The sequence below is a fragment of the Macaca thibetana genome, chromosome 12 (genome assembly GCF_024542745.1).
Source record: "Macaca thibetana thibetana isolate TM-01 chromosome 12, ASM2454274v1, whole genome shotgun sequence".
In the NCBI taxonomy this organism is placed as follows: domain Eukaryota; kingdom Metazoa; phylum Chordata; class Mammalia; order Primates; family Cercopithecidae; genus Macaca; species Macaca thibetana.
This window is the reverse complement of record NC_065589.1, coordinates 99,412,773-99,440,013: the sequence shown is the minus strand read 5'-3', so window position 1 is coordinate 99,440,013 and position 27,241 is coordinate 99,412,773. Positions and strand designations below refer to the sequence as shown.

Here is a 27,241-nt window from a genome sequence, read left to right as displayed (position 1 = left end):
CCCATGTGGGTTAATAACTCTTTAAGATGCAAATTTCTTCCTGGCTGGTGTACTCACCGAAATACCTGTTGCACTAGTCAGACCAAAATTGGGTTGACATCTATTTGCAGGTGAGTTTAGGAGCTGAAAACAAGGGGCCAATGGGTACTTCACAGAAGTACTGTTTAGGATTGAGAGTGAAACTATGAAAACTGAAGACTGCTGGAAGCCTGAAAAAGGAATAAAGAGAAAAAATAGAAAGGGCTGGGAACAACTTTGGTCTTCTATCAGTCCCATCCCTGAAACTCATCTTTGGGCTGCCTTGGTCAAAGGATGCTACCCCTGCAGCCAAATGTCCAGCTTCAGTTGAAAACTACAGCAACTTAGCTATCCTTGTTCAGAGAGATCCTCTTCCCCCCAGGCTAGTCTCTCCATAGTAGATATTGTCATTATCACTAGAGACTTTAGAATCTGTTAGGTTTGATGAGACCCAAATATTCTCAGCAAAGTTTTAGGAAAGTTACATGACATGGGGCTCATGTCATGAGCATTTTAAAGGAAAAGAAAAGATGGTGGGAATGGAACTGGAGAAAATATAAAAAGTGAGAGTAGAGCCTGGGCATGGTGGCTTACGCCTATAATCCAGCACTTTGGGAGGCTGAGGCAGGTGGATCACGAGGTCAGGAGCTCGAGACCATCCTGGCCAATGTGGTGAAACCCCATCTCTACTAAAAATACAAAACTTAGCTGGATATAGTGGTGCATGCCTGTAATCCCAGCTACTTGGGAGGCCGAGGCAGGAAGAATTGCTTGAATCAGGGAGTCAGAGGTTGCGGTGAGCCAAGATTGCACCGCTGCACCCCAGTCTGGCGACAGAGTAAGACTCTGTCTTTTAAAAAAAAAAAAAAGGTAGAAACAGAAACAGCATGCTTTGATAAGCAATCTAAAAGTTTTGGGCTGAATACCAGTTCTCAAAAGGAAAAACAAATGTCATCTATAGTTTAAAATCAGAAGATGGAATTATTAAATTGCTGAAATCACCCATGTTTTGAATTCTGTTTTGTCTTCCAATATTCACTGCCTCTCCATTATAGCAAATTACTAGGAAATAATCTGCCCGTATGTGTAGCATTTCTGTGGGAGAAAAATTCTAAGTGAATGGTACCTACTATAGAAACTACGAGGGCTGTATTTTCTCTCCCCACCCATTATTTTTATAACGTAATCCTGATCAACGAAGCATCATCTAGAGAAACTTCCAATCTAAAGCGATTGATGATTGGAAGTTACTATGACAATGCTGATGCTGGTGGTGGCCATGAAATGAGCACCCTGACCCGGCTACCAGAGTTAGAAGACAGTCGCTTTTTCTTCTTCTTTCAATTTCGTGGCTCTGCTAAGCATCTTGATTTCGAAATATCTCCAAGACTGGTCCTCTAGCCTCTCACAAATTCATTGACTTCCTTCCTACTTCCACCCCTCAACATCATTCAAATAAACTTTCCTTTGCTTAACACAGCCACAGTGTTGTTATGTTTTTCTGTTGCTTGCAGCCAGAAACCTTAACCAATATACATCACTACCATGATAGTTGGATAATTGATTTGTTTTTGTGACTGAGCCATTCGGGCTGCCATTATTGTTTTCTGCTTCCCTCTGTATTCCTCAAGCGTGTGTCCTTCTAGGTGCTTTGTTCTTCCTTTTTAAAGTTTACTAGAATCTCTGCAACGGCCCTCTCTCCTGAAAGCAGAGTCACATCCTTTTGAAAAGCCTGTGGAGACTGTCTCCTGCATAAATGATGATAACACCGTCACATTATTTGAACATTTAACTGCCTCTATTGAGCAGTTATCCTCGTAGTTTTGATTCATTTGGAATCTAACTGACACAGATCTCATTACTGGGTGTTCTTTCCGTAATTTGTCAAAAAACATATAGCAGTGATGAGGAAGAATGAAACTAATTTGTAATCTGGAAGACTTAACCTGGTTATTCTGATGAACTAACTAAATCGGTCAAAAGTTTGAGAGCTTAAAGATTAAAAACCACCATTCTCTAGTTAAACACTAATTCATTATATAAACAACATGATTTATAAGGGCAGTCATGTGGAAGGTCTATTTATTTTTCTCACCAAAGGATGCTTTCAAAGAAAACTTGCAGAAAATGAATTTTTTTTTCTAACCAATGTATATCCTGCCACCCCAGTTATAAGTGCTGAAACAGTGGGATGAAGGTAGAATGATCACACTGGCCAAGGTCACAGGCATTTGCAGAAGATTCCAAAAATGTTGGCTCCCCTAGCAAGAGCTGTTTTCTAAATAATATGCATATTTTTATGGTTGTTAAGACAGGAAGAAAGGATTGCCAATGAGCACACAGATGGGAATATAGGTGGGAAGTCAGGAACTCAGGGTTCTGGAAGTGTTCCTTTTTTTTTTTTGTAGTGAAGAGGTGAATAGAAATAATTCTTAATGTTGTTCCAGGACAAGAGACATGGGCATTTAGGGGATAAAGTTCATTAAGGCTTGCCTGGAAAACAGAATGCCTTCTCTCTCCCTCCCTTTTTTTAATACTATTTTAAGATAGAAGTTTCCGTGGTTCAAATATATTTCTATCATTGAATTGTCCTGCTTGGTGTATGAAACTCTAGGTGTATTAGATTTACAAATGGAGAGCAATCCTACAACAGCACTTAAATTCAACAATGACAATGTAGTTAAATCTCTATGATTTCCTTTCTTTGGATAGCACTATTGACTTTGCAAAGCCATCTGATGTGCATTATCATCTCTTCTCAATTATCTAATTCATTGTCTGTCAACGGCTAATGTTGTAGTCAAGATTTTTTCCACTGTAAATGATAGAAACTTGTCCAAACTGTAAAAGTCAAAATGAAATTTACTGAGTTACTTAATTGAAGAGTCCAAGGGACAGGGATAGCTTCAGGTATGACTGGATTTAGAAGTTCAAAATGCTATCAAATATTTGTCTTCCATCATTCAGCTCTGTTTTCCATTCTTCCAGAGGTGGCAGCATAACTTCTAGAAGATCAGATTCATATCTTCATAGTTTAACATCTGTCATAGAAAGAGGGTTCCTCTTTCCCAGTAACATCAGAAAAAGTCTCAGGATTTACTTGACATGATCTGCTCAGGCCACATGTTCATGTCTGAATCAATTACTGTGGCCAAGAAGATAAAATGCATATTTGTCACTGGAGATGGAGGAGGTGGAATCACCACTACCCAAAACAAATGGCAGCAAAATGAGAAAGGACCATCCCCAAGGGAATCTCAGGATGTTCTTGCCAGAGGACAGGAGAATAGACACAAGACCAGCAAAACCAATTCATATTTACCATACTCTTCCTAGCCAGTGTCATCTGTAAGCAGTGGATCCCATTGAGCTATTTTGCCAAACCTGGTCCTATTGTGACCATAATCCCTTTCTTGAAACGTTTGGACAATGCTACATCCATATTTTTGCCAAATGTATTTGCTTGCAATAAACAAATTTACTCAAGAGTTCTATTGACATGGGTAGGAGGGGATCTCATGGTATTCGTGGAGCTCATGACATGGGTATGGCAAGCACCATGGCAAGGATACAAAGTGCCTGGAGTAGGCACTGGAAAGTCAGGAGTTGAGTTGGATCTGTTCCATTTGCCTCTTCCTGCAAACTAGTTCTTGTGTCCACTCATCTGTGGCATATAAGCATCTTCCCAAATGGCTGTCCCAGCCCCCAGGGTTTAAGTGTAGGCAGCCTAGAGTTCACATCCCTAGAAACAATCACCTTAGTCTCTCAGTATCCAAATGCTAAATTTTGTAGAAGGAGCATTGCTTTGGTCAAGCTTGGGGCACATGGTGACCTTTGATGTAACCAAGTTCTCCTGGGATGCTATGTTCTTGTACTCCAGAGCCCCACCTTCTTGGGAGAGTACAGCAAGTTTCAAGAGCTGTAAGTGAGAATAACAGTTTTGGCTTTGTTGGTAACTGGGGAAAGCAAACATTTGCCCTCTATCTAGTGAAATTCACTATGTTTTTTTTTTTTTTTTTTTTTTTTTTTTGAGAATGTCTAGGTGGAGTGCAGTTCAGCTCACTCACCAAGCCATTCTCAGGCCTCAGCCTCCCGAGTACTGGGATTACAATCGCCCGGCAGTTTTTTTTTTTTGTATTTTGTAGTAGAGACGGGGTTTCACCGTGTCAGCCAGGATGGTCTCGATCTCCTGACCTCGTGATCCGCCCGTCTCGGCCTCCCAAAGTGCTGGGATTACGATGTCTATTCTCTTTACTCACCAAGGCACCAATGGCAGTTTTTCCTTTGTGAGGGACTGGGTGCACTTGCCTGGACCACCCAGTAAGTGGCAGTAATGTACCTCCCCCACTTCCAACATCATAACCACTAAAAATAATCAGCAGTGTACACCCAGCTCCCTGGCAATAAAAAAATACCCTGTAGTTGAAATTCTCTCCTATTCACTACAACTCAAAATCCTTCTCCAGGTCTCATCTCCTCTTATAACTAATTAGTCCCCATATGCTAGCCTTTTCACCTCTGAAGTTCTAAAAAGAGGAATCTATTTGCTGTCTCTATTTCTTCACCTTCTCTTCAAGTCTTTAATGACAACTATCTGCCTTTCAGTTTCACTCTTCTACTGAAACCATTTTTCTTAAGGTCACTAATATCCTCAAATTGCCCAAATCCAGCGAACACTTTTCATCTTTATCTCTCATTACCATTCTGCTGCATTTGAAATGCTTTTCTTTTTTTTTTTTTTTTTTTTTTTTTTTTGAGATGGAGTCTTGCTCTGCCGCCCAGGCTGGAGTGCGGTGGCCGGATCTCAGCTCACTGCAAGCTCCGCCTCCCGGGTTCCCGCCATTCTCCTGCCTCAGCCTCCTGAGTAGCTGGGACTACAGGCGCCGCCACCACGCCCGGCTAGTTTTTTGTATTTTTTAGTAGAGACGGGGTTTCACCGTGTTAGCCAGGATGGTCTCGATCTCCTGACCTCGTGATCCGCCCGTCTCGGCCTCCCAAAGTGCTGAAATGCTTTTCTTAATGTCTAAATTCCATTTCCATTCTCAAGACCCTCAAGTAACTATGTCTCTGTCTTCTCCACTCAAGCAAGGAGCTTGGAAGTCACTTTCACCTGGTGGATCGGCTCACCTGCTACACCCACTTGCCAAATCCCTCTGAATCACCCCTTCTTGCCATGTCAGGTTTATTGTCTTAGTTCAGGTCCCCATCCTCCCTCCCCCAAGAGCCTAATGCTCTGTGACCTTTCAAAAATAACTCGATATCTCTGGGCCTTAGTTCCCTCTTCTGTAAAGTGAAGATGATGATAGTATCAAAGCTCAAAGGGTTGCGGGTGCATGTGAGAATTCAATGTTAGAATATATGAAGTACTTTGAGTTCTGCTTGGCTTAGTGTAGTGAACAATAAACCCTCTCTATTATTTTTACACATATCTGCAATAGCATTAGTCACATCATGTTGTAGCTGCCTGTGAGAGTTATTCTGTGCCCCTAAACTGTAGGAGATGGTGCATCATTACATTTTCAGGCTGGCACACAGTGTATAGCCTATAACCTGCATGAAATCATTACTGAATGAATAAAGCAATCTTTGCATTCTTTACAACACGGAGCACATGGTAGGTGTTCACTAAAGAGTCACCGAATGGAATTGGATAGAATTGGATTCATCTGGAGAGAGTGCAGAAGTGGTGCCATAAAATTTGGTAAGGCATAAATAGTTTAAATTTTAAGGTGAAAGTAATTTTTTTGAGACTCCTCCTGAGGATTGAAATTAAACTGAAGGCATAACTCCACATTCTTAGCAAATTTAGAACTTTTTTTTCTATTTTGTTCACTCTTCAATTTTAGTTTCCATGTCCTGCCAATCCTCTTTGTTTTCATTCTCACAGCATAGCTTAGATCATATTTCACCAAAAACCTGGACTCATCACCACCTATATGAGTAAGCTCTTGCTACGTGACAAACAAACATAAAATCTCAGTGGCATATGAAAAGGAGCATCTATTTTTCATGTGTCTGTGGTGCAGGCTTGACTGGACTGCTCTGCTTTAAGCTGCAGGTCTGACTGGACTTGTCTCTTCATTAAGGGTTTGCCTCAGTTCTATGCCATATGTATTTATTCTGGAGCCCAGGCTGAAGGGGCAGTAGCTACCCAAGGAAGCTCTTCTTTGGCAATAGCAGAGAAGCAAGAGGGTGAGTAGAAATCTGCAATGCGTCTTAAGGCCTCAGTCTGGAACTGACACATTTCCACTCACATTACATCATTCCAAAGAAGACATTTGGCCAAGCCCAATATCAAAGAAATGGGGAAAAATAAACACTGCACACTCTAGTGGGTTGTACCAGATGGTTCCATGGCAAAGGAGGTGAATGTATACATCTAATTCAGAGAACACAAGATGGATTGTGTACAGTGATTACACCTATCACACCCTTATCCTGATTCTGGTCTTCATAACATCTTTCCTAGGCAATCACATTGGTCGTTTAACTAATCTCCTTGTGCTTCATCTTGCCCACTATATTACCCCCCACCCTCCCTTTTCTCTACAAAGTACTACCAAGTAAACCTTCTCAAATAGAGTATGATTCTAATGCTCATTTTACTCAAAAACCACAATCACTTCCTAATGTCATATCATATGCTTTTGGCTGCAGATAATGGAATACCTAGTTAAAAATGAGTTATTTCATATAAAAATAAGTCTAGAGAAGGTATGTTAGTGTTGGTTTAAAAGCTCAGACATGTCTTCAGGGTCTCAGGTTTTTGTTGCTTATTTTTAATACATTAGCTGCTGTTCTTAGTACTCATTGTCTCGTGGTGACAGGATTGCTGCAATAGCTCCAAGTATCACATCATTGCAAAATGATATTCAAAGATGGATTTAAAAAAAAAAGGAAAAAGACTTCTTACATATCCCTTTCTTTTCTTCAGGGGAATAAATCTTTTCCTATATGGTCCTGAGTCACTTTTCTAGACATTTCATTGACAGAGTTATCTAATCACCCAAAGCTGCAGGGCAGGTAAAAATCAATAAAGATGATTTTCAGGTTCTGTCATATGAGTGGCTTCTAAAAACAAGAAAGAAGGTGGGAGAGGAATTACTTATATGTAGAAAATCAATGGTATCTGCACACTCTCAAATAATTTAACCTACCTGGCAAAATTTAAGATGCTTTATAACATAACCTCCATCTCTTTTATAACTTGATACATCAAGATTTCTCTAAGAGTGAATGTTTTCCTTAGCACACCCCAGTCTTCCTATCATTCTTCCCATCATTCAAACATTTGTTTATTTCCTTTCATTTCCCAAAATGCTCTTTGTTCCCTCTTTTGCTTGTCTTTCCTTATCTTTGAGGATTCAGTTATTCAGAGAAGGGAAGCACTCAAGGCCGGTCTGGTGCTGCACCACATTCTCCCACACTGCCTCTGCGTTTCCCCAGTTACAACAGTTTTCTCATGATAAAATGTTCTTACCTGTTTACTTACATACTGTTTCTACCGGGCAAAGTTTTAGAAAATAGGGAATGAGTCTTCGTTGCTATATTATCAGTGCCTTTCCTAGCTCTAAACAGAGTGTAGTCATTCAAGATGTTCTTTTGCAAACAACTAAATGAATAAAAGAGACCTGGAATGCTCTTTTCTGTATCTTCTTATATCCACCTGTCAAAAACAAAAACAAAACAATTTCTCCTAACACTCTCTGTCTCCCACTCTCTGTTGTACAAACATACACACACTGCATACTACATCTACACTAAATGACACAAAAAGACCTTATACTAAAGGACATTTTTCTTAGCATTCAGTACCTTTTATGACACCTGCTATTTTCTTTTTTTGTATATTCTTTGAATACTTTTATTAGCCCCCATAATATTACAAACTTCTTGATACTGTTTTTACAACTCAATATGCCTACCTCATTGCTGTGAAGATAGAAGATAATATTTGTGAAATTGGTTTGAGTAATAAAACCAATTAATGGGTTTTTTACTTTATAGCAATTCTTCTTCCTGACTGTAATCTCCAGACAATGTAAATCATTTGATCTGATCTACTGGGTTATTTTTTGCTACCTAATATTTTATGTCATTCGTTCTTAGAGTGGTTACACAGTGTTTTGAACAAGTCATTGTTACTTGACCAAAGTATTCAAAGCAAACGCCCATTATTATTTCCCACTTCTCTATACTATGTCCATGTGTTTTGAGCTGCTTTCTATTACTTGGATAAAAATGCACATTTCTGCATTTCCACATTGGAGTATTTTCTTTCTTTTTTCTTTTCTTTTTTTTTTTTTTTTTTTTTTTTTTTTTTTTTTTTTTGAGACAGACTCTCACTCTGTTGCCAGGCTGGAGTGCAGTGGCGCGATCTCAGCTCACTGCAACCTCTCCCTCCAGGGTTCAAGCAATTCTCCTACCTCAGCCTCCTGAGTAGCTGGGACTACAGGCATGTGCCACCAAGCCCAGCTAATTTGTGTATTGTTAGTAGAGACAGGTTTCACCATGTTGGCCAAGATGGTCTAAATCTCTTGACCTTGTGATCCACCTACCTCAGCCTCCCAAAGTGCTGGGATTACAGGTGTGAGTCACCATGCCCGGCCTGGAGTATGTTATTAATAGTGTTTTAGCTTTAATTGTTCCCTCCATGCTGGGTTGTCAGCAATTCAAACCATTATGTTTTCCTAAGAAATAAATGAAAATTATGATTCATTGAATTCTCCCTATACTCCATTTTGAGTATCCCCTTATAACAATACATATCACTGAACATTATTTTATGCTGCATTATCTATTATTCTATCTAATTTTACTTTAAAAAATTTATTGACTACCTCCACTGGTGGTTAAGATGGCGTCTTGCAGTCCATCATTCTACAAATGTTTATTGAACTTCTAGTATGTGCCAAACACTGTCTAGGTACTCAGGATCCAATAATAAATGGTTGAGATATGACTCCTACTCTCCTGGCTTTTGCATTCTAAGCAAGGGAAACAACTAAGCAGAAAACGTATCAGTCTCATATGTCAAGTGGAGATATGTGTTCTAAGAAAAGTAAGGCTGGGAAAGTGGCATAGAGAATGGCATGGAGTGGAGCCATTTTTTTAAAGGATGGTAGGAAAGAAAGGCTACAATAAGAAGATACCATTTGATCTGAGACCTAAGGCAATGGCGTTCCATGAAGAAGAAAATGCAAAGTCCCTGCAGCAGAACAGTGCTTGGCAGCCACGAGAAACAGCAATGTGGGGCTACTACAAATTTAAAGACGGGGAGAGAAGACCCAAATAAAATCCATTTATTAGTGGAGGTCAGATAATGTAATATCTTATAAGTCACAGTGGGGACTTTGATTTCATTCTGAGTGAAATGGGAAGCCCTTGGACCCACTAAATATTTGTTTCATTATCAGTAATAAACAGATACTATCTCAATAGCAAAACCTGGAAATTGATGGTGGTGAGGGTTGCACAACATTGTGAATGTACTTAATGCCACTGAATGGTACATTTTAAAATGGTGGAAATAATCAATTCTATGTTATGTGTGTTTTACCACAGTTATAAAAGACAAACATCTATCTGTAAATACTGCAGGCCAGAGTCTGTGCTAAGCACTGTTGAAAACATAGATGATTCAGACACTCAGAATCTGCTTTGAGAGAGTCTATTCCATTTATTATAAATGTAAATACACAATGTAAGGTAGCGTCAATCATGTTCCAAACAAGAGGGCTAGGCTCGGATTTCACAGTGGGTATTCTCGTAAATATTAGTCTGGAAACATGCTCTCTGAAATCAAAGGGTGTTGCTCAAATAAGTTTGGGAGATAATGCATCCTCCACCCCTCATGGAGATTCACAGCACACATGGGCATATCACAGGCTCTAAAAATAAATACACGTTAAACCTGTCTAACTTTGCAGAACCTAATGATGCTAAACCATTTTGTTCGCAGGCCCTTTTCCCTGAATCATCTATTAACAGCCTGAGGATCTGGTATTCCAAAGAACCTATGTCACAGATGACACAAAACTGAGATAGGAAGGGGTTAGTGGAGAAAGTGTGATCTGAGCTGAACCCTAAAGGAAAGGTGATAGTTAGATTAGAGAAGAGGAAGGGCATTCAAGGCAGGTGAAATGCTAAGTAATTCACTTCAAAGCAAGTCTCCTAGAACTTGCCTCCTCAAATACTATTGAGTTGCAGAACGAATATCCTAAATATACTGATAACATTGTAATTTTTATAACCATTAACTGGTAAACTTCTTCTAAAACACCCAGTATACCAAAACACTAAGATTAATTATTTTGCGGAAATTTTCTTAATTCTTTGTCATTCCTTTATAGACAACAAAGTTAAGGCCCAGAGAGACTATAACTTACACAGTCATCCCTGCTAATCGATGGCTGAGCGTCAGTTTTCTCACTCTGGGGCCAAGATCCTGTTCCATAAAGGAGGGAGTTGTGGTCTTCGTATGTCTGCCATAGACACTTTGGAAATAAAGCAAAAAAAAAAAAAAAAATCAATTCCTATGCAAGATGAAGATTTCAGTATGCAGTGGATATGGAAACAGAATCAAATTAAAGAACAACGCAAGCTTGGATTTTAATGAAGCTCATCTTTGTTTCTTTTGCAGATCAAATTTTTGGCTCTCATCTGCACAAAGTGTGTGAACGTGAAAATTCCACAGTTCCGTGGTTTGTAAAGCAATGCATTGAAGCTGTTGAGAAAAGAGGTGGGTGACTGAATGTGCAGCAGTTTCCCCCATTACTGCACCCTCTACACAACCAATACTCAAGTTAGCAGTGCCACTCGATTTGTATGAGAAGCCATGCAATTAAAACTTGACTTGTGTTAATCGGTTAAGAGGATCAAGTTTCTTATTAACTTCAGTTTGTTTTTACAATAGGGACATTAGTAATTCTCACTAATGTTCTTTTTTTTTTTTTTTTAATATTTTGTCTGTCTGACATACTGTTGATTCAAGTGCAAACTTCTTGTTTTCAAGCCAGTGATAAAACATTCATAAAATATCAGCACTCACAGTGTTAGAACCCTCCTAACATTCATGCTGGTAGACGTTGTGCCAGAACAATTTTTGGTAAGCCCCCAACATTACCCAAGTTAAGCAAATAGCATTCCGAATCGCAGACAGTGATATCCCACCTTCCACACGTCTCTGTTCAGTACAGAATACGCTAACGGGTTTTTCAGGAACAATTAAAAGACACACCTCAAAAGATGACCTTTGATTCCTCTATTTCAGCATTCTGTTTTTCATCTGAAATTATTTCATCTTACTGAAGGGAACAAAACAAAACCCAATGGAATCATGATTTCTACTCCACTCTATCTGTGGGGTGTTTTTCCTTCAAACTATGACTTCATTCATTCAAGGTCATTTTTCCTGGAAGATACATATAGTAGATGCAGAATCTTAAAAAATGTATTGTATAAAAATGGGAGGCTTCATCACCATCTGTTACAAGTTTACAACATATTCCCAGGATCTAGGGGGATATATATCATGTAAAAGATAGAGGTGTTTTCAGAAAAAGGATTGGTGAACCTATTCCCATTTCCAGCTCCTAGTCTCTTAAGACAATAGAACCAAGGGGAAAAAATCTTTACCCAGTAATCTGCTAGGAAAAAGCCATTTTAATTCTCTCAATGTTACCTGGCTTTATTATAAAAGCATAATAAAAATGGTCTGCAATTTCTAACTCCTGGAAATTCATACTTTAATTATACTGTAAGGACAGCCTTGGGATCCTATTATTCCCCTATCAGTAGGGAATGAGAGAATAACAAGAAGGGGAAGAGTGGGTAGGGAATGTGGATAAAGAGAATGACTTTGGGGAAAGCATATCAACACATCAGAGAGAAGAGCAGAGAGTACAGTGAGAGTAGAAAGCAGCAACTGCAGAATGAACACGGGAGAAGTGTCTATGAGAAATGAAGTCAATTGGAGTTCAGAGAAAAATGTGTTTTTATTGCAAGTTGCAATTTCATTTAATTTTATAAGTATATATTTTAGGAATAAATATTCTTTAGTAAGTACTTAAAGCCAAAATGGATCACTGAGAATATTATAATGTTATTATTTCCAATAGCTAAATTGTCATCATTTTCAGGAAATCTTCATCCACTTATAAATACTCAGTGCCAACAGTGTGAGCATTGTTATATTAGACCAAAAATCCAAATAGGACGTTGGGGAAGCACATAATAAGATGTGTGCATGTGTAAAGAAGCGCTCCGTACCTCTTGATTTATGTCTCTACCCTAGGCAAAACAAAAAACTGCTAGATGCAGCCTTGCGGTGTGCAGATATTATAATATTGTAGAGTAGAAAATGTCTGTAAATAGAAACCATATCTTTAGTTCATGGCATTTTGTTGGTGATTTTTAATAAAATAAGACAATGTTATTGCTGACTGGAGCAATCACATCTAGCGTTATATTTCATTGTCCCTATGTTTACTCTTAAGATGAATTTGTAGATCCAGCACTAAACAGGTGCTAATCACACATGTGATTATTAAAATAATTCCTAAGCATTTTAATGAAACTCAAAGACTTTCCAATTCCACAAAGCAACTGATAATTCAAAGCACTTTGGCAACATCAGCTTGAAGGAACCCTATGGAAATATTCAATAAAAACTAAGAAGCACAAGATAAACCTCTCACATCATTGCAAGATTTACAAGTGTGTACTTTTGATTATAATTTTCTATGATCATTTTGTTGGATTAATATTCTTATATTTATACACCAATTCTATTTACTCAAAGTGTTGTTTTTACGAAATTCTGGCATAAAGCATTTCAGGACAGAAATAATTTATGTGAATCTAGGTCCAATGTTTATGCAGGCTTCTGATGACATTTTATGCTGGGGTTGGTATTAGGAAGTAGCATATAAAGGTGCCAAGTCTCTCAGCATGGCTGGGACTCAGCATATCTGGATCCCTCCTTCTAATGGCCAGATACTCTCCCAGCCAAGAAACTCAACTGCAGAGTCATGGGAAATGCTGATGAACCAGTTATGGGAAAGGAACATTTAATGAAAACTGTGTGTTTACTCTCACAGTCTTAGGGAAATGGTCTTGATACTCACTACATCGGCACATTGGCTGTTATAAAAAAGATTTGTTTCCGTCTCTCTCTCTTTTTTTCTTGTGATTATTTTTTACTCCTTTTAAAAAATCATCTACAAATTGTGGCTATGTCTCTAAAATGCTTATTAGATGGATGATTTAAAATGAAACATTTTCAGGAAGGCAGATCTCACTATTGATTCATTCATTCATCTATCCATCCAGTCAGTCAGTCAGTCAGTCAGTTATTTGTCTTACCTGTTTGCATCGAACATAGCCAAATTGCTCACACTTCTGTAATCTCTCCAAGGAAATTCTACCCAGTACTTGGCACGAGATGCATTCTTTATTCATCCCTGGTAAGGTGATTACATTTTAAATTTTGCAACTTTTGTACGTGCCTAGAAGAAAATCTATTAATAAACTGAATGTAAACCAATTTAGCTAATAACTTGTTTAGTACGTTTCCTTATCTTGATTTGGTTCTCTTTATTACTCGAAACTGCCAGAGCATTCTCCTTGTCACCAACTGTTATAACTAGATTAAATTGATTTCTGTGGTTTCTGACATTGTCTGCTGAGCCTTGAAAATACAAGCAAAGTTTGGAAGACAAACTCTTAAGGAGCATGTTAATCTTTAAAGCTCTTCCAACTGGTTCCTTCCCCTTGCCTTGCCTTTATGGTTGAAGAGCATGTATCTGAGAAATCATAATTAGCCAATGAAAAGCTCAACTTGTGTTTCTTTTACAAAGTAATTTCTGTGAAAATATTAAAACATGGTTCTGCTAATTCTTAATTCATATCCTGGGTACAATGACCAAAAGCATGAGATCATCTGACACTGTTTTGGAGGTTTGAGGAAACAAGCATGTACAGCAGGGGTATCTAATCTTTTGGCTTCCTTGGGTCATATTGGAAGAAGAATTGTCTTGGGCTACGCATAGCATTACACACACTAATGCTAACAATAGCTAATGAGCTTTAAACAATGCAGAAAAATCTCATAGTGCTTTAAGAAAGCTTACGAATTTGTGTTGGGCTCCATTCAAATCCCTGGGCCATGGGTTGGGAAAGTTTGATGTAGAGGAAGGCATTGTGACATACAGTAGATGTAAGCAGTGAGAAGTTCATTTTTCACTATGTTATAGAACACTTTGTGTAGTTTATGATGACATATGTGTAGAAATTGCTTACTTAAAAATATGATCACCTGTGTCTGTCAGATACAAGGGCCTAGGAGACCTGAACTAAACAAAGTATATATTTTAAACTGGTGTAACAAGTAGTAAGACCTTAATTCATAGTTCTTTTTATGCCAAGCATGTAACTGACTATCCTTTGTTGAGGTTCATTATTTGGAAAGAAGCTTTATACAGCACACGACACCTTGTAAGCACTCGATAAATATTGGTTAAATGAAGTAATCAAAGCCAAATAGCTATTGAGTACCTACTGTGTGTCATCTTCTGTGTTACCAGTTGATAATACAGAGGAGATAGACATTAAACAGACATACACGATTATGTATGTTAGCATAAACTGTGATGAGTACTATGAGAGGAAAGAACAGATCCTACAAGACAGAAGAACCATGACAATAATAAAAAGCAGGGAACTATGTGTGCTTAAAAATGATATAATCATCCCTGAACAATAAACATATATTTGTCTGGCTTTATCTTCGTTATGAAACCAGGAGACATTTAATTTTGCCTTATTTTGCAGGTTATTTTCTTGACACATTGTGACTATGTAATATAGGGAGTTCTTTGGTGTGAGATCTAAAAGGACATGCCTTAAGTGGCGAACCAGTCATATTTCTACTCAATAATATGAAATATGCATTTTGCCAAATACATATTTTATGTAAGAGTAGGGTTAACTAGATGAATGGGCATATTTCTACCCTACACATATTTTTATGCATCCAAAATATGTTTGGTGCACAAAAAAATTGGTGAACAAAAAAATTGGTGCATATTTTTATGCATCCAAAATACATTTGGTTTTAAGGCAATAACATTAATTTTCTTAAGTTTGTAATATAATTTAGATTGGCGCTCATCATTTGGAATATGTCTTAACTCATACTTCCTTCATGATTCCCGGTTCTGGTTAATATGCACCCAAACTATTTTAAAACAATAAAATGATACCTGGAGATTTATTGTACAATAATGTGAATATACTTAAAAATCACTGAACTATACACTTAAAAAGGATTAGGAAGACAAATGGTATGTCACATGCTTTTGACCACAATTTTTTTCAAATGAAATCATGCTTTTCAAATGTGATAATTCCAGGTATAAGCAACTTTGCAGAATGCTTCAGCAGATGCTAATCAACAAGAAGTTTGCCCTTTCTGTCTTTTTTCTGGAACACGAAATACTATGACAGGAATGGTACACAAAGTTGCATATTTGACTTGGTGCCTAAAAGCCACCCTGGGATCCATAACCTTGCTTAAAGATTTAAGAAAGACCTTTAGTCTACTTCTGAGAAGGTCCTTAGCCTCAAAAACTTTATCTCTCAACTTGCCTTCTTAGCAGCTGTTATATTTTTTTGCTGTCGTTTGTTTGACAGGATCCAGTTATAGGTTCCGATGTCTGTTTAAAGAAACAAGGAGGCTGTTGGCTTTAAAATTCCCTCATTGCTTGTGTGATCAGCATTTTCCCAGGCTTTTCTACATAGTTTGCCAAGCAAAGGGACTGACCTTTTGTAGCAAACACTTTTTCATTTCAAAATGCTCACTTTGATTTTTGTCCCATTTTATGCTCATTCCAAACTGTTTACAACCCACTAAAAATGACTGTGAATTATATGTTTGTGTAATGGATTCCTTTTGTGGTCTGAGTGGAATGTTTACTTTGAACAATTAGTTATCTTTGGGTAGATTATAGCAACTTGGAAAAAGGATGGCTAAAATTATTATTATACCTTAACCGTTTCTTTTTTGGTAATTCCTTTACTGTTAGTTGAAGTTTGAGAGAATTTCAAATTAACAAGCCTGTGACATTATAAATGAAACCTGTTTAATTTTGTGACTATTTGGATATGTGTGTTAATATCATGAAAAAGAGTGGCTGGACACCTAACTCAACTCAGGAATATACTTATCTAACAAAAATTAAAAACATGGCATGTAAATACATATATGAATATTTGCCATATACATGTTGCATTCGCAGATGCATGTGTGTATGTTATATAAATAACAGGCATGATGATAGTACAGCTATTGTACAGTGCACATTGTACAGTATTGTAGCAAGCATTGTAGTTGTTAACATAATTTCCCTGATATTTGATCCAGTGCACCAGTCAGCCTCTTGAGATCCTACCGAGTGCTTACTTGGAAAAATCCAACTTTACATAGTTGTTGCCCGTTGCCTTTGAATCCAGGCCCCAAAACTGCAGATCATATTGCCTTCCCTAGACAAGCTCTGCTCCCAGTTCTGCTAATTTTACACTGTTCATTCTTTCCCACTTTGGGATAATCTATGATAGTTGGATCCAGGCACGCACTAAAGGCTGATACTTCCATGAAGAATGTGCAATTTGTACTGTTTAGTTTGTGACGAGATTCTTGAAAACTTTTATGATTCTGTCTTGTTCCAGGGAGACTTCTGCTTGCTAGTTTTATAAGCAGTGAGTGAAAAAAAGTAACAAAAACAAAACAAACTGATAAAAATTACATGCTCCAAAAAAAAAAAAAAAAAAGAGTACAAGATAAGCACTTTTTTCTTTTTCCCTGGAGAATATTTGTGGACGGAACGAAAATGTTTCTGAGGTCACTGACCTTTTTTTGTTGTTGTTGTTTTTAAGTGTTTGCTTTCATGCCTTAGGTTAGGCATCCGCATGCATTTACAATGGACATGATCTTCAAAGAAGCTCCGAGAATGTTTGCAGTGAATCTCTTTGGCTTTTCTGAGTTAAAATTAAGACCAGTTTAGTGCTTTGGTGTTTTGTGTTTTGTTTTGTTTTGTTTTAATGCAGCCACAAGGACTGCCACCTTCCTGACAGCATAGTGTTGTGCTGGGTCCAAGCTGGAATGGGCTCTTTGGGGTAGTCACGCTGGGGCCTCTGTGTCTGTAAGAAAGCCACATTTAGGACTCGAGGGGAAGACAAAATCAAAAAAGAATAAACAGGAAACAGCCAGCAAGAGTATAAAGGAGAAACTAGGAAAAGACAACCAAAAGAAATCAGAGATGACAAGGTGGAGAGGCGGGGGAAAAGCTGTATTTTGCAATTAAGAAAACAAATGTGGATAAGAGAACATGTTTGTGAGGTCTGTCAGAAAGAGAAGATAAACTAGTGAACACATTGCCATCTCTGCCATAGGTACCTGATACCTGCTTTGCTGTTCCAGAGAAACTTCCTCATTCTTAAGAAAATGCTTGAAACTTAAACTTTGCAATTTATGGCATGCATTGAATGTTCACAAACTCTGTATACAGAACCGGTTATTGATTAATTCACTGTATTTATTAGTGACATTTAACAGAGTTTATGTCTAGCAATACATGACAGTCTTATTATCAAAAAGAAAGCTTAAACATAACAGCAGTTAATGTAGGAATAAATGTGCAGTTCAACAACCAGAGAGGCTATCTAAGAAATACAGCGTTGTGGCTCTGGTCAAATCAGTCAGCGGATATTCCCACACTTTAAAATCCACAATGCATCAGAATAAATAATGTCTCTTCCCAGATACAGCCTGAGTCTAATTTCCAACCTCACCCCCAATGTAAAGTTTAGGTTCTTAACATACTTTTCCCTTGGAGTCAGCTGGAAGGAACAGAGCCAAAATTAAGACCCTAGGAAATTAGCTTCTTATTGTGGATGGGGAATTTAAATAATGCAACACCTCAACTTACCAAGATGCAATACTCTCAAATAGCCTATAGTGGTGTCATTTACACAACGGGAGTTCTAGGACTGGGAATTTTCCCATTACAAGGCCCTATATGCAGAAGTTAATAGTTCAACCATAAAAATAATCTTGGCTGAAAGTTAGCAGGATGTTTTAGCCTAGAAGCAAATGTTTACAAAATTTGAAAAAAATTGCATGCATTTGGAAAGCTTTCAGGTTTTCAAAAAGCAGAAGCAAAAATAATGATAATAATAATAATAATAATAATGCAGTCAGAGATTTTCAGATTTTTTTTGCCCTAGCATTCAAAAACTGATTTGTAGCTTTTCAATACAAATGTTTTGATTCTTGTCACATAATGTGAACTGATTGATTTAAAATAATCAACTTTCACAACAGTGTCACTCTGTTTTATGAAATAATTTGTTGTTTACAGGTAGAAAAAGAATCTATACATTATATTTGTGTAGTTATTTCCTTAGGGCTTAAAAATTAATGATAATTAAGAAGTCAAATTAATTCAGGAAGCTATAAATGAAACCCAAATATTATACTCCTTTGTGGGTTTCCTAATGAGTGATGTTATTTTTTAAAGTTTATATGAAAAAAAAATGACATTTTCCAAGGAATTTTTATGCTTTCAAATTGTGTGCTCGATTCAAGCATTAATCAATTAGTCTACACATATATGGTAAAAGAGACATACAGATTCCAGGTGAAATAATTGCAGTGGTCTGTATGAATGAACAAGACGTATTTTTTGTACAGGATATTTAGAACTTTTCACCCATTTCCTTGAAAGACTCATGTCTTAGAGATTCCTCTAAATTCTTTGGGAGGTTATCTTACAGACTAGTAGACTATACAGTTAAAGATGTTTTTCTTGGGTTCAAAATAATCATTTATTTTCTTGTTTTATCTCTCTTTGCCTGATTTTATACTTTTCAAGCCACTTCCTATTTTCGGTTCAGAAAAAAAAAAAGAAAAATCAATTGGGAAAAATCAAGGGCTGGACACTTTGAGGAAAAAAGCTAACTCTGCAAAACCAAAATAGCTCTGAAATGATAATGCTGGAAGAATTCTTGAGGTTATAGTAGACCAGAGATCCAATATGTAAATACACACTCTTTTTTAAGAAAATAATAATGCCCTAGATATAGGGTGTAAGTATATCTTATAGAAGAAAAATATTTAAAATATTACATTAAGTACATGATGTGCTCCTTCATGTATAAGCCAACTTCTCATATGGTACCTAACACATAATGAATTCTCAGTAAATGGTGTATAATCAGATAAATTATATTCAACATTGCTTAAATCCTCATTGGAGAGTTTCACACCATTGCTGCCCATGCATATAGTTGATACTATAAAAAGATCAATCACCAATAGTTGTTGGATGAAAGCAGTTCAGAGAATAACATGGTCTGCAAATCCACTTTTTAAACATTTAAACAAGTTCATTTCTGATAAGAGTATATCATATTGTTCAATAAGGTACCATTCTTTCTATCAATACCCAGCTATGCTAAACAATTGAAGTTAGGTTTCCTTAATGATTTTATTTTCATCAATTTTTGGATACTCCATTTAAGTTAACCATCAGCAACTACTAAAATATCCATTCTCTACTCATTTTCATCAGAGGAAGTCATATCCCATTAGTCATTGTTTCAATTCCAATAGCCTGCTGTTTTTAATCAAGTAACTGAATGGTAACTATGACTTGTAATTGACATGCCTGAGAATGGTCAGGCTTAGGCTCAGTTCCCGTAACCACACAGCAAGTTGAGCCCCACATCTTTTCCTTTAATTCAGACTTGGAATGCCATGTTAGTGCTGTTTTGTATTAGTTTACTTCCCTCTGAATATATCACCCTCTTGATTCATTGTTTGTTTTCCATGTACCTCTCAGCAAATTTTTATTTGGATGATAATTTTTTTGAGTTGATAGGGACTGTCAAAGAATTAAAATAAGAAATATATGGTCAATACACAGGATCTATCAATTTGAAGTTAATGAAGACAGAATACATGATTTTGCTATTGGATATTGATTTCATTTTCTCCAAATTTACTTCCTAGCAGAAAAAAAAGTTACACTCTGCTGATGCTATTAAAAGCTCTATAAAGACTTTGAATATACCAATGTTATTAAAATTGGACTGTTGTCTTTCTTCTTTTAAAATGATGTTGTTCTTGTTATATTTTGCATTTTCTGACAGTTTGGGATGGCTAACTCTTTAGTCTCCCTATAGAACAGTTGTACACCTAACAGATGGTATTGTCACAACCGTGAGTTCTTGTCTTTCTTTTGTCTTGAAGGTAGGCATTTGACCATGTATTTGATATTGCATAGTCTAATATTGGAGTCCATGTGGTTGGCCCAGAGTTTGACAGCATAAGAAACATTCATTTCCTCTGGATTTGATTATTGACTCTGACATTTCATGCTACTGGTTTTCTCAGGGTGATCTCAATTATACCTAAAGCTTCAATGAGCCTTTCAATGACTTCAGAGCTCCTATATGCAAATAATTACTCAAGCTGTTTTTTTTTTCTCCATTCAAACCCATGGTCTAGAAACAACCCTTCTTGAATTTTCCTCTGGATCCTCAAACTGAGCTTTTTTGAACTAAACTCATCACTTTTCCCAAAAATATGTTCTTCCTATTTTATTTCTTAACTCAGCCCATAGCATCACAACCTATATTCCCCATTGCTCTAGAAAGAAATATGTTAGACATTTTAGATTCTTCTCTCTCATTACAGACAGAATCATTCACCAAGTCTCATGAGCTCCACTTTCTTACTATCTCTATATCTGGTTCTTCCTTTCACCTTCTGTGACCTTGATTGGGCCTCCATACTTCCTTTTGAGATAAATTGCCTAAGGAGGTCTTTGCCTTTGGTCTCATTTCTGCCCAGGCCACTCTTTTCAATGCTGCCAAAATGATCCCTCTTAAATACAAATAAGATTGTGTTATCCCCTCTTAGAATCCTCCAATGATTCCTTGATCTCATAAGGATAAACAAAATTCCACACTAATTACCCCCATAAAAAAGGATAAGCATATGACCTCTGTCTACTGTTCAGCTTCATATCCTTATAAGCTGCTTTCTATGCTCCAGGAATACCAACTACATGAAGTTTTCCAATGGCCTATTCCTTTCCCATGCTGTTCTTTCTCCCTTTTTGTCCATCTGCCAAATTCACATTCATCCTCTTGTGAATATCACAAGAATCACCTTCTCCAAGAAATATTCTCTAACTTAAATCCATAACCATCCCACCATGACTTCTTGAACATCGTTAGGCCCTTCCTCCACAATATTCCAGTGACATCTTTGCTTTCCCTAATAGACCCCTTATCGCCTGGGACTATAATGGCTAGTTTCATTATCTGTTTCCCCATCAAGAGTGCGAGTCCTTGAGTCTGGGAATTATGGCTGGCTCATGCCATCCCCATAGTGCTTAGCCACTATACCTGGCATACGATAGGGCCTCAATTCATAAAGGATGATTACATGGATGAAGAGACAGATATTATCCAAGCTTTCTGTTTATCCACTCATCCGTGCATCTATCCTTAGAGAAACAAAGCTTACAGATTGAAGATTCAGTGACCTGCTAGAAGAGACAATGATTAAATGTCTCTTTAAACATAATGTAAAATCATATTATCCAGAATGTAAAGAAATTACCTTAAAAGTGAAAGTAAGGGTTTTGTTCTTTGTTTTTTGTTTGTTTGTTTTGTTGTTGTTATTGTTGTTTTTCCAGTGGGCATGATATATATCTAGACCAGTATGGGATACCATATTTGTAATAATCTAGAATAGGATAAGACAGAAATAGGGCAACGACCCTTGTGTCCAATACAGGTTTCAGACAAAACATACTTTCTCATTTTTAATAGGGAGAAACCAGTCTCTCAACAAATAATGTTAAATTGTTTCATAAACCTAAGGGATTCGACTAACTAAAGCCAAATTTGATGCTTTTGAGACCTACCAATGTCATAAGAATAGCACTATCCACTTTCTGGTTCAAAAAATTATGCTCTTTTATATATAAACCTTCAGGCATTGTGCCTACTTCCTTGTAAGTTTGTGTATAATTTTTCCCATTATCACCCCCTAGGTATCTTTCACCATCACCACTTTCCAGGCATCTACCATCCACTGAATAGCCATGTTTCTGATTATCTTCTCCCAAATGTATTAGCTTGCATTATTTAAAGCTGAATCTCATTTTATTATTTCCTGCTCGTATTTCTAAACTCCTTAAGTCCATTTGTATGATTCTTTTGTCCTCACAGATGTCCACAGTTCCTCCCAATTTAGTATCATCAGCAAATTTAATTAATGCTCTGTTTACCTCTCCTTCTAATGAAACCAGTCCCTTGTTTCATTTCATGATACAAAGTAAAAAATGTATTGGCAATAAAACAGTCCAAAGAAATGTTCCCTCACTGTAGGAGGGGAAGTTAAGGATACAGCAAAGAACAATGTGGTGAGGAGTGGACAGTGCAGCAGGGTGGTGAGTTAGTTTGCTATTGCCCTGAAGCAAAACCTTTTTCACAGAGGCTACACTTTGGCATATTGCCTGGGTTGACGCTCTGTGTGTGTGTGTGTGTGTATGTGTGTGTATGTGTGTGTGTGTGTGTGTGTGTTCTGTTCTGGAAGGTAGCTTTAATATCCTAATGGAGGAAATTTTACCAAAGATATATTTATGAATATATGAAAAGCATATTGACTGTAAATATAAATGTAATTATAGCTTTATATACATTAGTATTTATAGTTTTAAATACACTAAAAGGTAAGCGAGTATTGTCTGATTCATGGTGTAGTTACAAATCTGGATATGGATGCATACATCTGGATGTATACAGGCGCTCAATCATTTTCAGTGGGCTTTTTCTAGCACTCACTGTGATGTAAATTTATCTCTGTCCTTAACTTGATTAGTGTTTTAAATCCAAATTAACCCTTGGATTTGAATCAAATTCTTTGTAAATAGTAGGTTTATAGGGTAAGAGAAAAGAATTTTTTCTTCAGTTGTATCCAACATGCAAACTTCAATCAAAGAATATTTTGACCTCTACAATTAATAAGCTAGAAAATTGAGCTTGATCAGAGAAAAAGGCCTAACCTGCTAACTTGAAGGTAAGCCATCGTATGTTCTAAGAGTTACATTATAAATCTTTGAAGGTGTGGATATACAGATATTGTGTAACAAAGATGACATTTATTAAGCACCCACTATGAGCCACACATAATGTTAGTGCTTTCCAGCATACATACCAACACTATGGAATAAAATCCTACATTAATTACTACCTGATACTTCATAGTTTGTATTCTTAACTCCAGCAAGATCTCATAAACATTTGTCATGTTTCATATTAAGAGTCAGTCTTCAGAATGTGGATGGATTAGTATAAATCCAATGACTTTACTGGGGAAAAAAAAAAGTACTTTCAAGTTTATGCTTTGAATGGACAGACAGATGTTAAGATCAAGATCTCTATTGTTTTATACAGGAGACAATGTACGTTCACAATGCTGAAATGAAGGCTGATATGTACTTTCCATATAGGACAAGGTCACCACAGATGGCATCACCAAGGGATGGTGTTAACAAAATAGTGACTGGGAATATTGTTAAGTAGTTACAGCCTCACATTGTTTCTCTAGTGAGAAAAATATCTGATGCATAATGCATTCTTATGAGAGAATTTTCTCAGATGCCAAGACTTTACAGGCATAACTTCTATAAGCTTTAATGGGAATTTCCTGCCAGCACCTGTTATAGTATAGAGTTCTTACTTTTCACACATAATCCAAGACTGACTTGGAACACTGACTTGGAAAAACTAATATAGTAAAAGCTTCTTGTAATGTTTCCTCACGTATAATGTTCATCTTCAAATCCTTGGTCTGATACATGTATGTCCATGTTTTCCATTCAAATTCCTTCCCACCAGTAAGGTTCCTTTTCACAAGTTTTTTATGGATGAGAGCAGAAAAAACAATTATTCTTACTAGGTAAACTAATGGAAAGATACATAAAGGGGAAAGTTATTAGGATAGCAAGTGACTTAATGCTAGAAATCAACTATTCTTGACTTAAAGTAGTTTTATAGACGTACTGTAGACTCTTGAGCAGCCAACAATTAGAGTACCACATGCAAAAGCAATCACCAGGGACTTTACAGCAAAATCACAGGTCAAAATAATACAGTTTGACCATATTTTCCCATATATTTACAGACTAGAATGTGGTAACTTTTAACATCTAAAAAGATATTGCATATATACACCAAATGGGCAATGCATTGGGTAGAGGAGAAAGTTAAAAGAACATTTTAAATTCCACGCATTTCTAAATTAATTCCCCAAACTTCCATTACCAAAAAACTCAAACAAAAACAGGTCACAGTGCTCCTGCTTAACTCGAATTATTGGAGATTGCACAGAACGACTATTTTATGAACAACAACTTCACTTTTAATTTTTTCACTTTCTTGAAGTTTCTTCTTGTCTAGCATTTCTAACACACAATGACACATTAGAATGAAAACAGACCTTTCTACTCAAATAAATTCCTGAATCATTTCTGATCACTGCCCTGAGTGACAGGATGATGAGCAGGGGAATGCTTTTCACTTGTTGAATGTTGAAAGACAGTAAATTTTTAGTTTCATTTTTATGACAAGATTTTTTAACAAATGTTGGCAGGTAACATGGTTAAAGTTGGAAGAACTCTGAAACCCTGAAAACAAGACATGTGTGAACCTGTTCATTTAATTTCTCATGGGGAAAAATACGGGATCTGAAGGAGAACAGTGCATTTGCTTCCTTCCTTCTTTTTCTTTGCTGTGTGGTTACATTACTCCATGATGTCACCTTGAGCCCCTGTCTGACCTCTGATACTCTCCTTCTGGCACACCTGCCCCAGGAATGTCATTTATACCCCAGCTTGATGTTCAGATACCCTTATTCACACTTTTGAGTATTACCTTGAGCATAACTGTTTTAAAAGGTATCAATAATTTGTCTCTATTAGAGTATGTTCAAGCACCAGGAAAGAGGATTTTGTTTTGTTTCATTTGATAAAAGGGAAAAGGGAGTCTCACTGACACTTCTAAAAGCATGCTGTGTTTCCAAGCTTCCTACCCTCCTCCTCTCAAGGGGTTTTGACTGTAGCACACTTTGCTCTTAACGGAAATAATGTTATTGCTTTCTTTTGATACTCTGGCCAGTGAATTAATAGAAATGCATTTGTTTCTGGTGTAATTGCCTTTATTAAGGTTTGTTTTAAAACTTAAGAGCAGATTGGAAATCTAAGACCTCATAAGTCTGCCATAGTTCAAAACCGTGCATCACCAGCTAAGGCCAATAAACCTTAGGTTGAGTTACTGCGGAAGACTTAAGACTTGTGGCATTGTTTGTGTATACGTCACTGGCTCCATCTGACACCTCTTATCTCTCCGGTGAGCCTGATAGAGTTAGGCTTTGTGTCCCCACCCATATCTATTCTTGAATTGTAATCACCATAATCCCCACATGTCAGTTGAGAGGCCAGGTGGAGGTAATTGAATTGTGGGGCTGGTTCCTCCATGCTATTCTCATAAAAGTGAGTTCTCACGAGATCTGATGGCTTTATAGATCTCTTTCACTGGTACTTCTTTCTACCACCTTGAGAAGAAGGTGCCTTGCTTCCCCTTCGCCTTCCACCATTATTGTAAGTTTCCCGAGGCCTTCCAGCCATGCTGAACTGTGAGTCAATTAAACATCTTTCCTTTATAAATTACTGAGTCATAGGTAGTTCATTATAGCAGTATGAAAATGGGCTACTACAGACCCAGTGATGTATACACAGACAATGCCACATATAGTGAAACTGCAGAAGTGATATGGTGAGAGAAGTCATTGTGTTCTCTGCAGTCCTTACCCAGAGAGGAGACAGGCCTGGCTTCAGAGATCTGATTTCATGGGAGAATGCTGTGTATATTCACAACATTTCAATCTATAGAAAAAAAGACCTATATGGGGCCAGGAAAAATGGTTCATACCTACAATCCCAGCACTTTGGGAGGCTGAGGTGGGCAGATCTCTTGAGCTGAGGAGTTCGAGATCAACCTGGGCAACATGGCAAAACCCTGTCTCTACAAAAAAAATAAAAAAAAAAAAAAAAAAAAAAATAGCCAGGCGTGATGGTGTGTGCCTGCAGTTGCAGCTACTTGAGAGCCTGAGGTGGGAGGATCACCTGAGCCTGGAGAGGTTGAGGCTGCTGTGAGCTGTGATCATACCACTGCACTCCAGCCTGAGTGACAAGAGTGAGACCCTGTCTCGGGAAAAAAAAAAAAAAAACCTATATGGATTTAGGAACCTCAGTTTAGAGCATTGTACTCACCTGAAAGAAAAATTATTTTATAAGTTTTCCCTGAAGAAGATGTGATTTTTTACAATTTCCATATTTCTAATTTCCTTATGATAGAAAATTACTATAAGAATAAATTATGTTAAAAAAATTGTGTTTAATCAAGCTTAAAAATGTGCCTCTTCTCCCCCAAATTTCTAAGTACAGTAATATACTTCTTTTTTTCTGTGTCTTGGTGTGTCCAAAATAGCAGGTAACCCAGGAAGGGAGAAACTTTGGATAATAGCAACCACTCTTTTGAATTCATTTGAAACCAATATGTTGTACCCATTTTCCCTTTCTGTTCCTCTCCCATTATGTACTTGCCCCCTTCTTCTCCACCTTTTTCTCTCCCACATCTTACACAAGTGAACTCATCGTACTTGTCTTCTTTTCAGTTAAAGTCTGCTCCCAGTAAAAGATCTGATAAATTAATCCACATACTAAAGCATGTATGACTAGTGAGGTTTGATGTGAAATCCTCCAATAGGATTTGAAGAAAAAAGAAAGAATTCTAGTTACAGAATTTTAGGCATTAGCAAGACTGTGTGAAATGTTTTAAGAAAGAATTATCTTCCCAGAATTTCTGAAAATAAACTGTAAATGTAGCCTCTATAATTAATATTAACTTATCTTGGGAACCAATGGCATAAAATCCAAGTCTTCAAATTGAAAATCTTTCATTTCTATCTTCCATGGCACTTCAAGATTTAACTATAGTGCCTGATTATGGATTTCCGAACATTCAAATTCAATGGAGTTTCTAACATCAAAACTCAAACTCTGCCATCCCCTGGAGGAAATAGAGA

At 37.1% G+C, this 27,241-nt stretch overlaps 1 protein-coding gene across 2 annotated transcripts in view; it reads left to right on the top strand.

The window, feature by feature from the left end:
• ARHGAP15 (Rho GTPase activating protein 15) overlaps nt 1–27,241 on the top strand; it is a 629,043-nt gene that overhangs the window by 381,453 nt on the left and 220,349 nt on the right. For both annotated transcript variants that reach the window (XM_050751741.1, XM_050751742.1), the window contains exon 10: nt 10,661–10,759. In XM_050751741.1, coding sequence (XP_050607698.1) covers nt 10,661–10,759 — 99 coding nt within the window. The remainder of the gene's footprint in view (nt 1–10,660; nt 10,760–27,241) is intronic.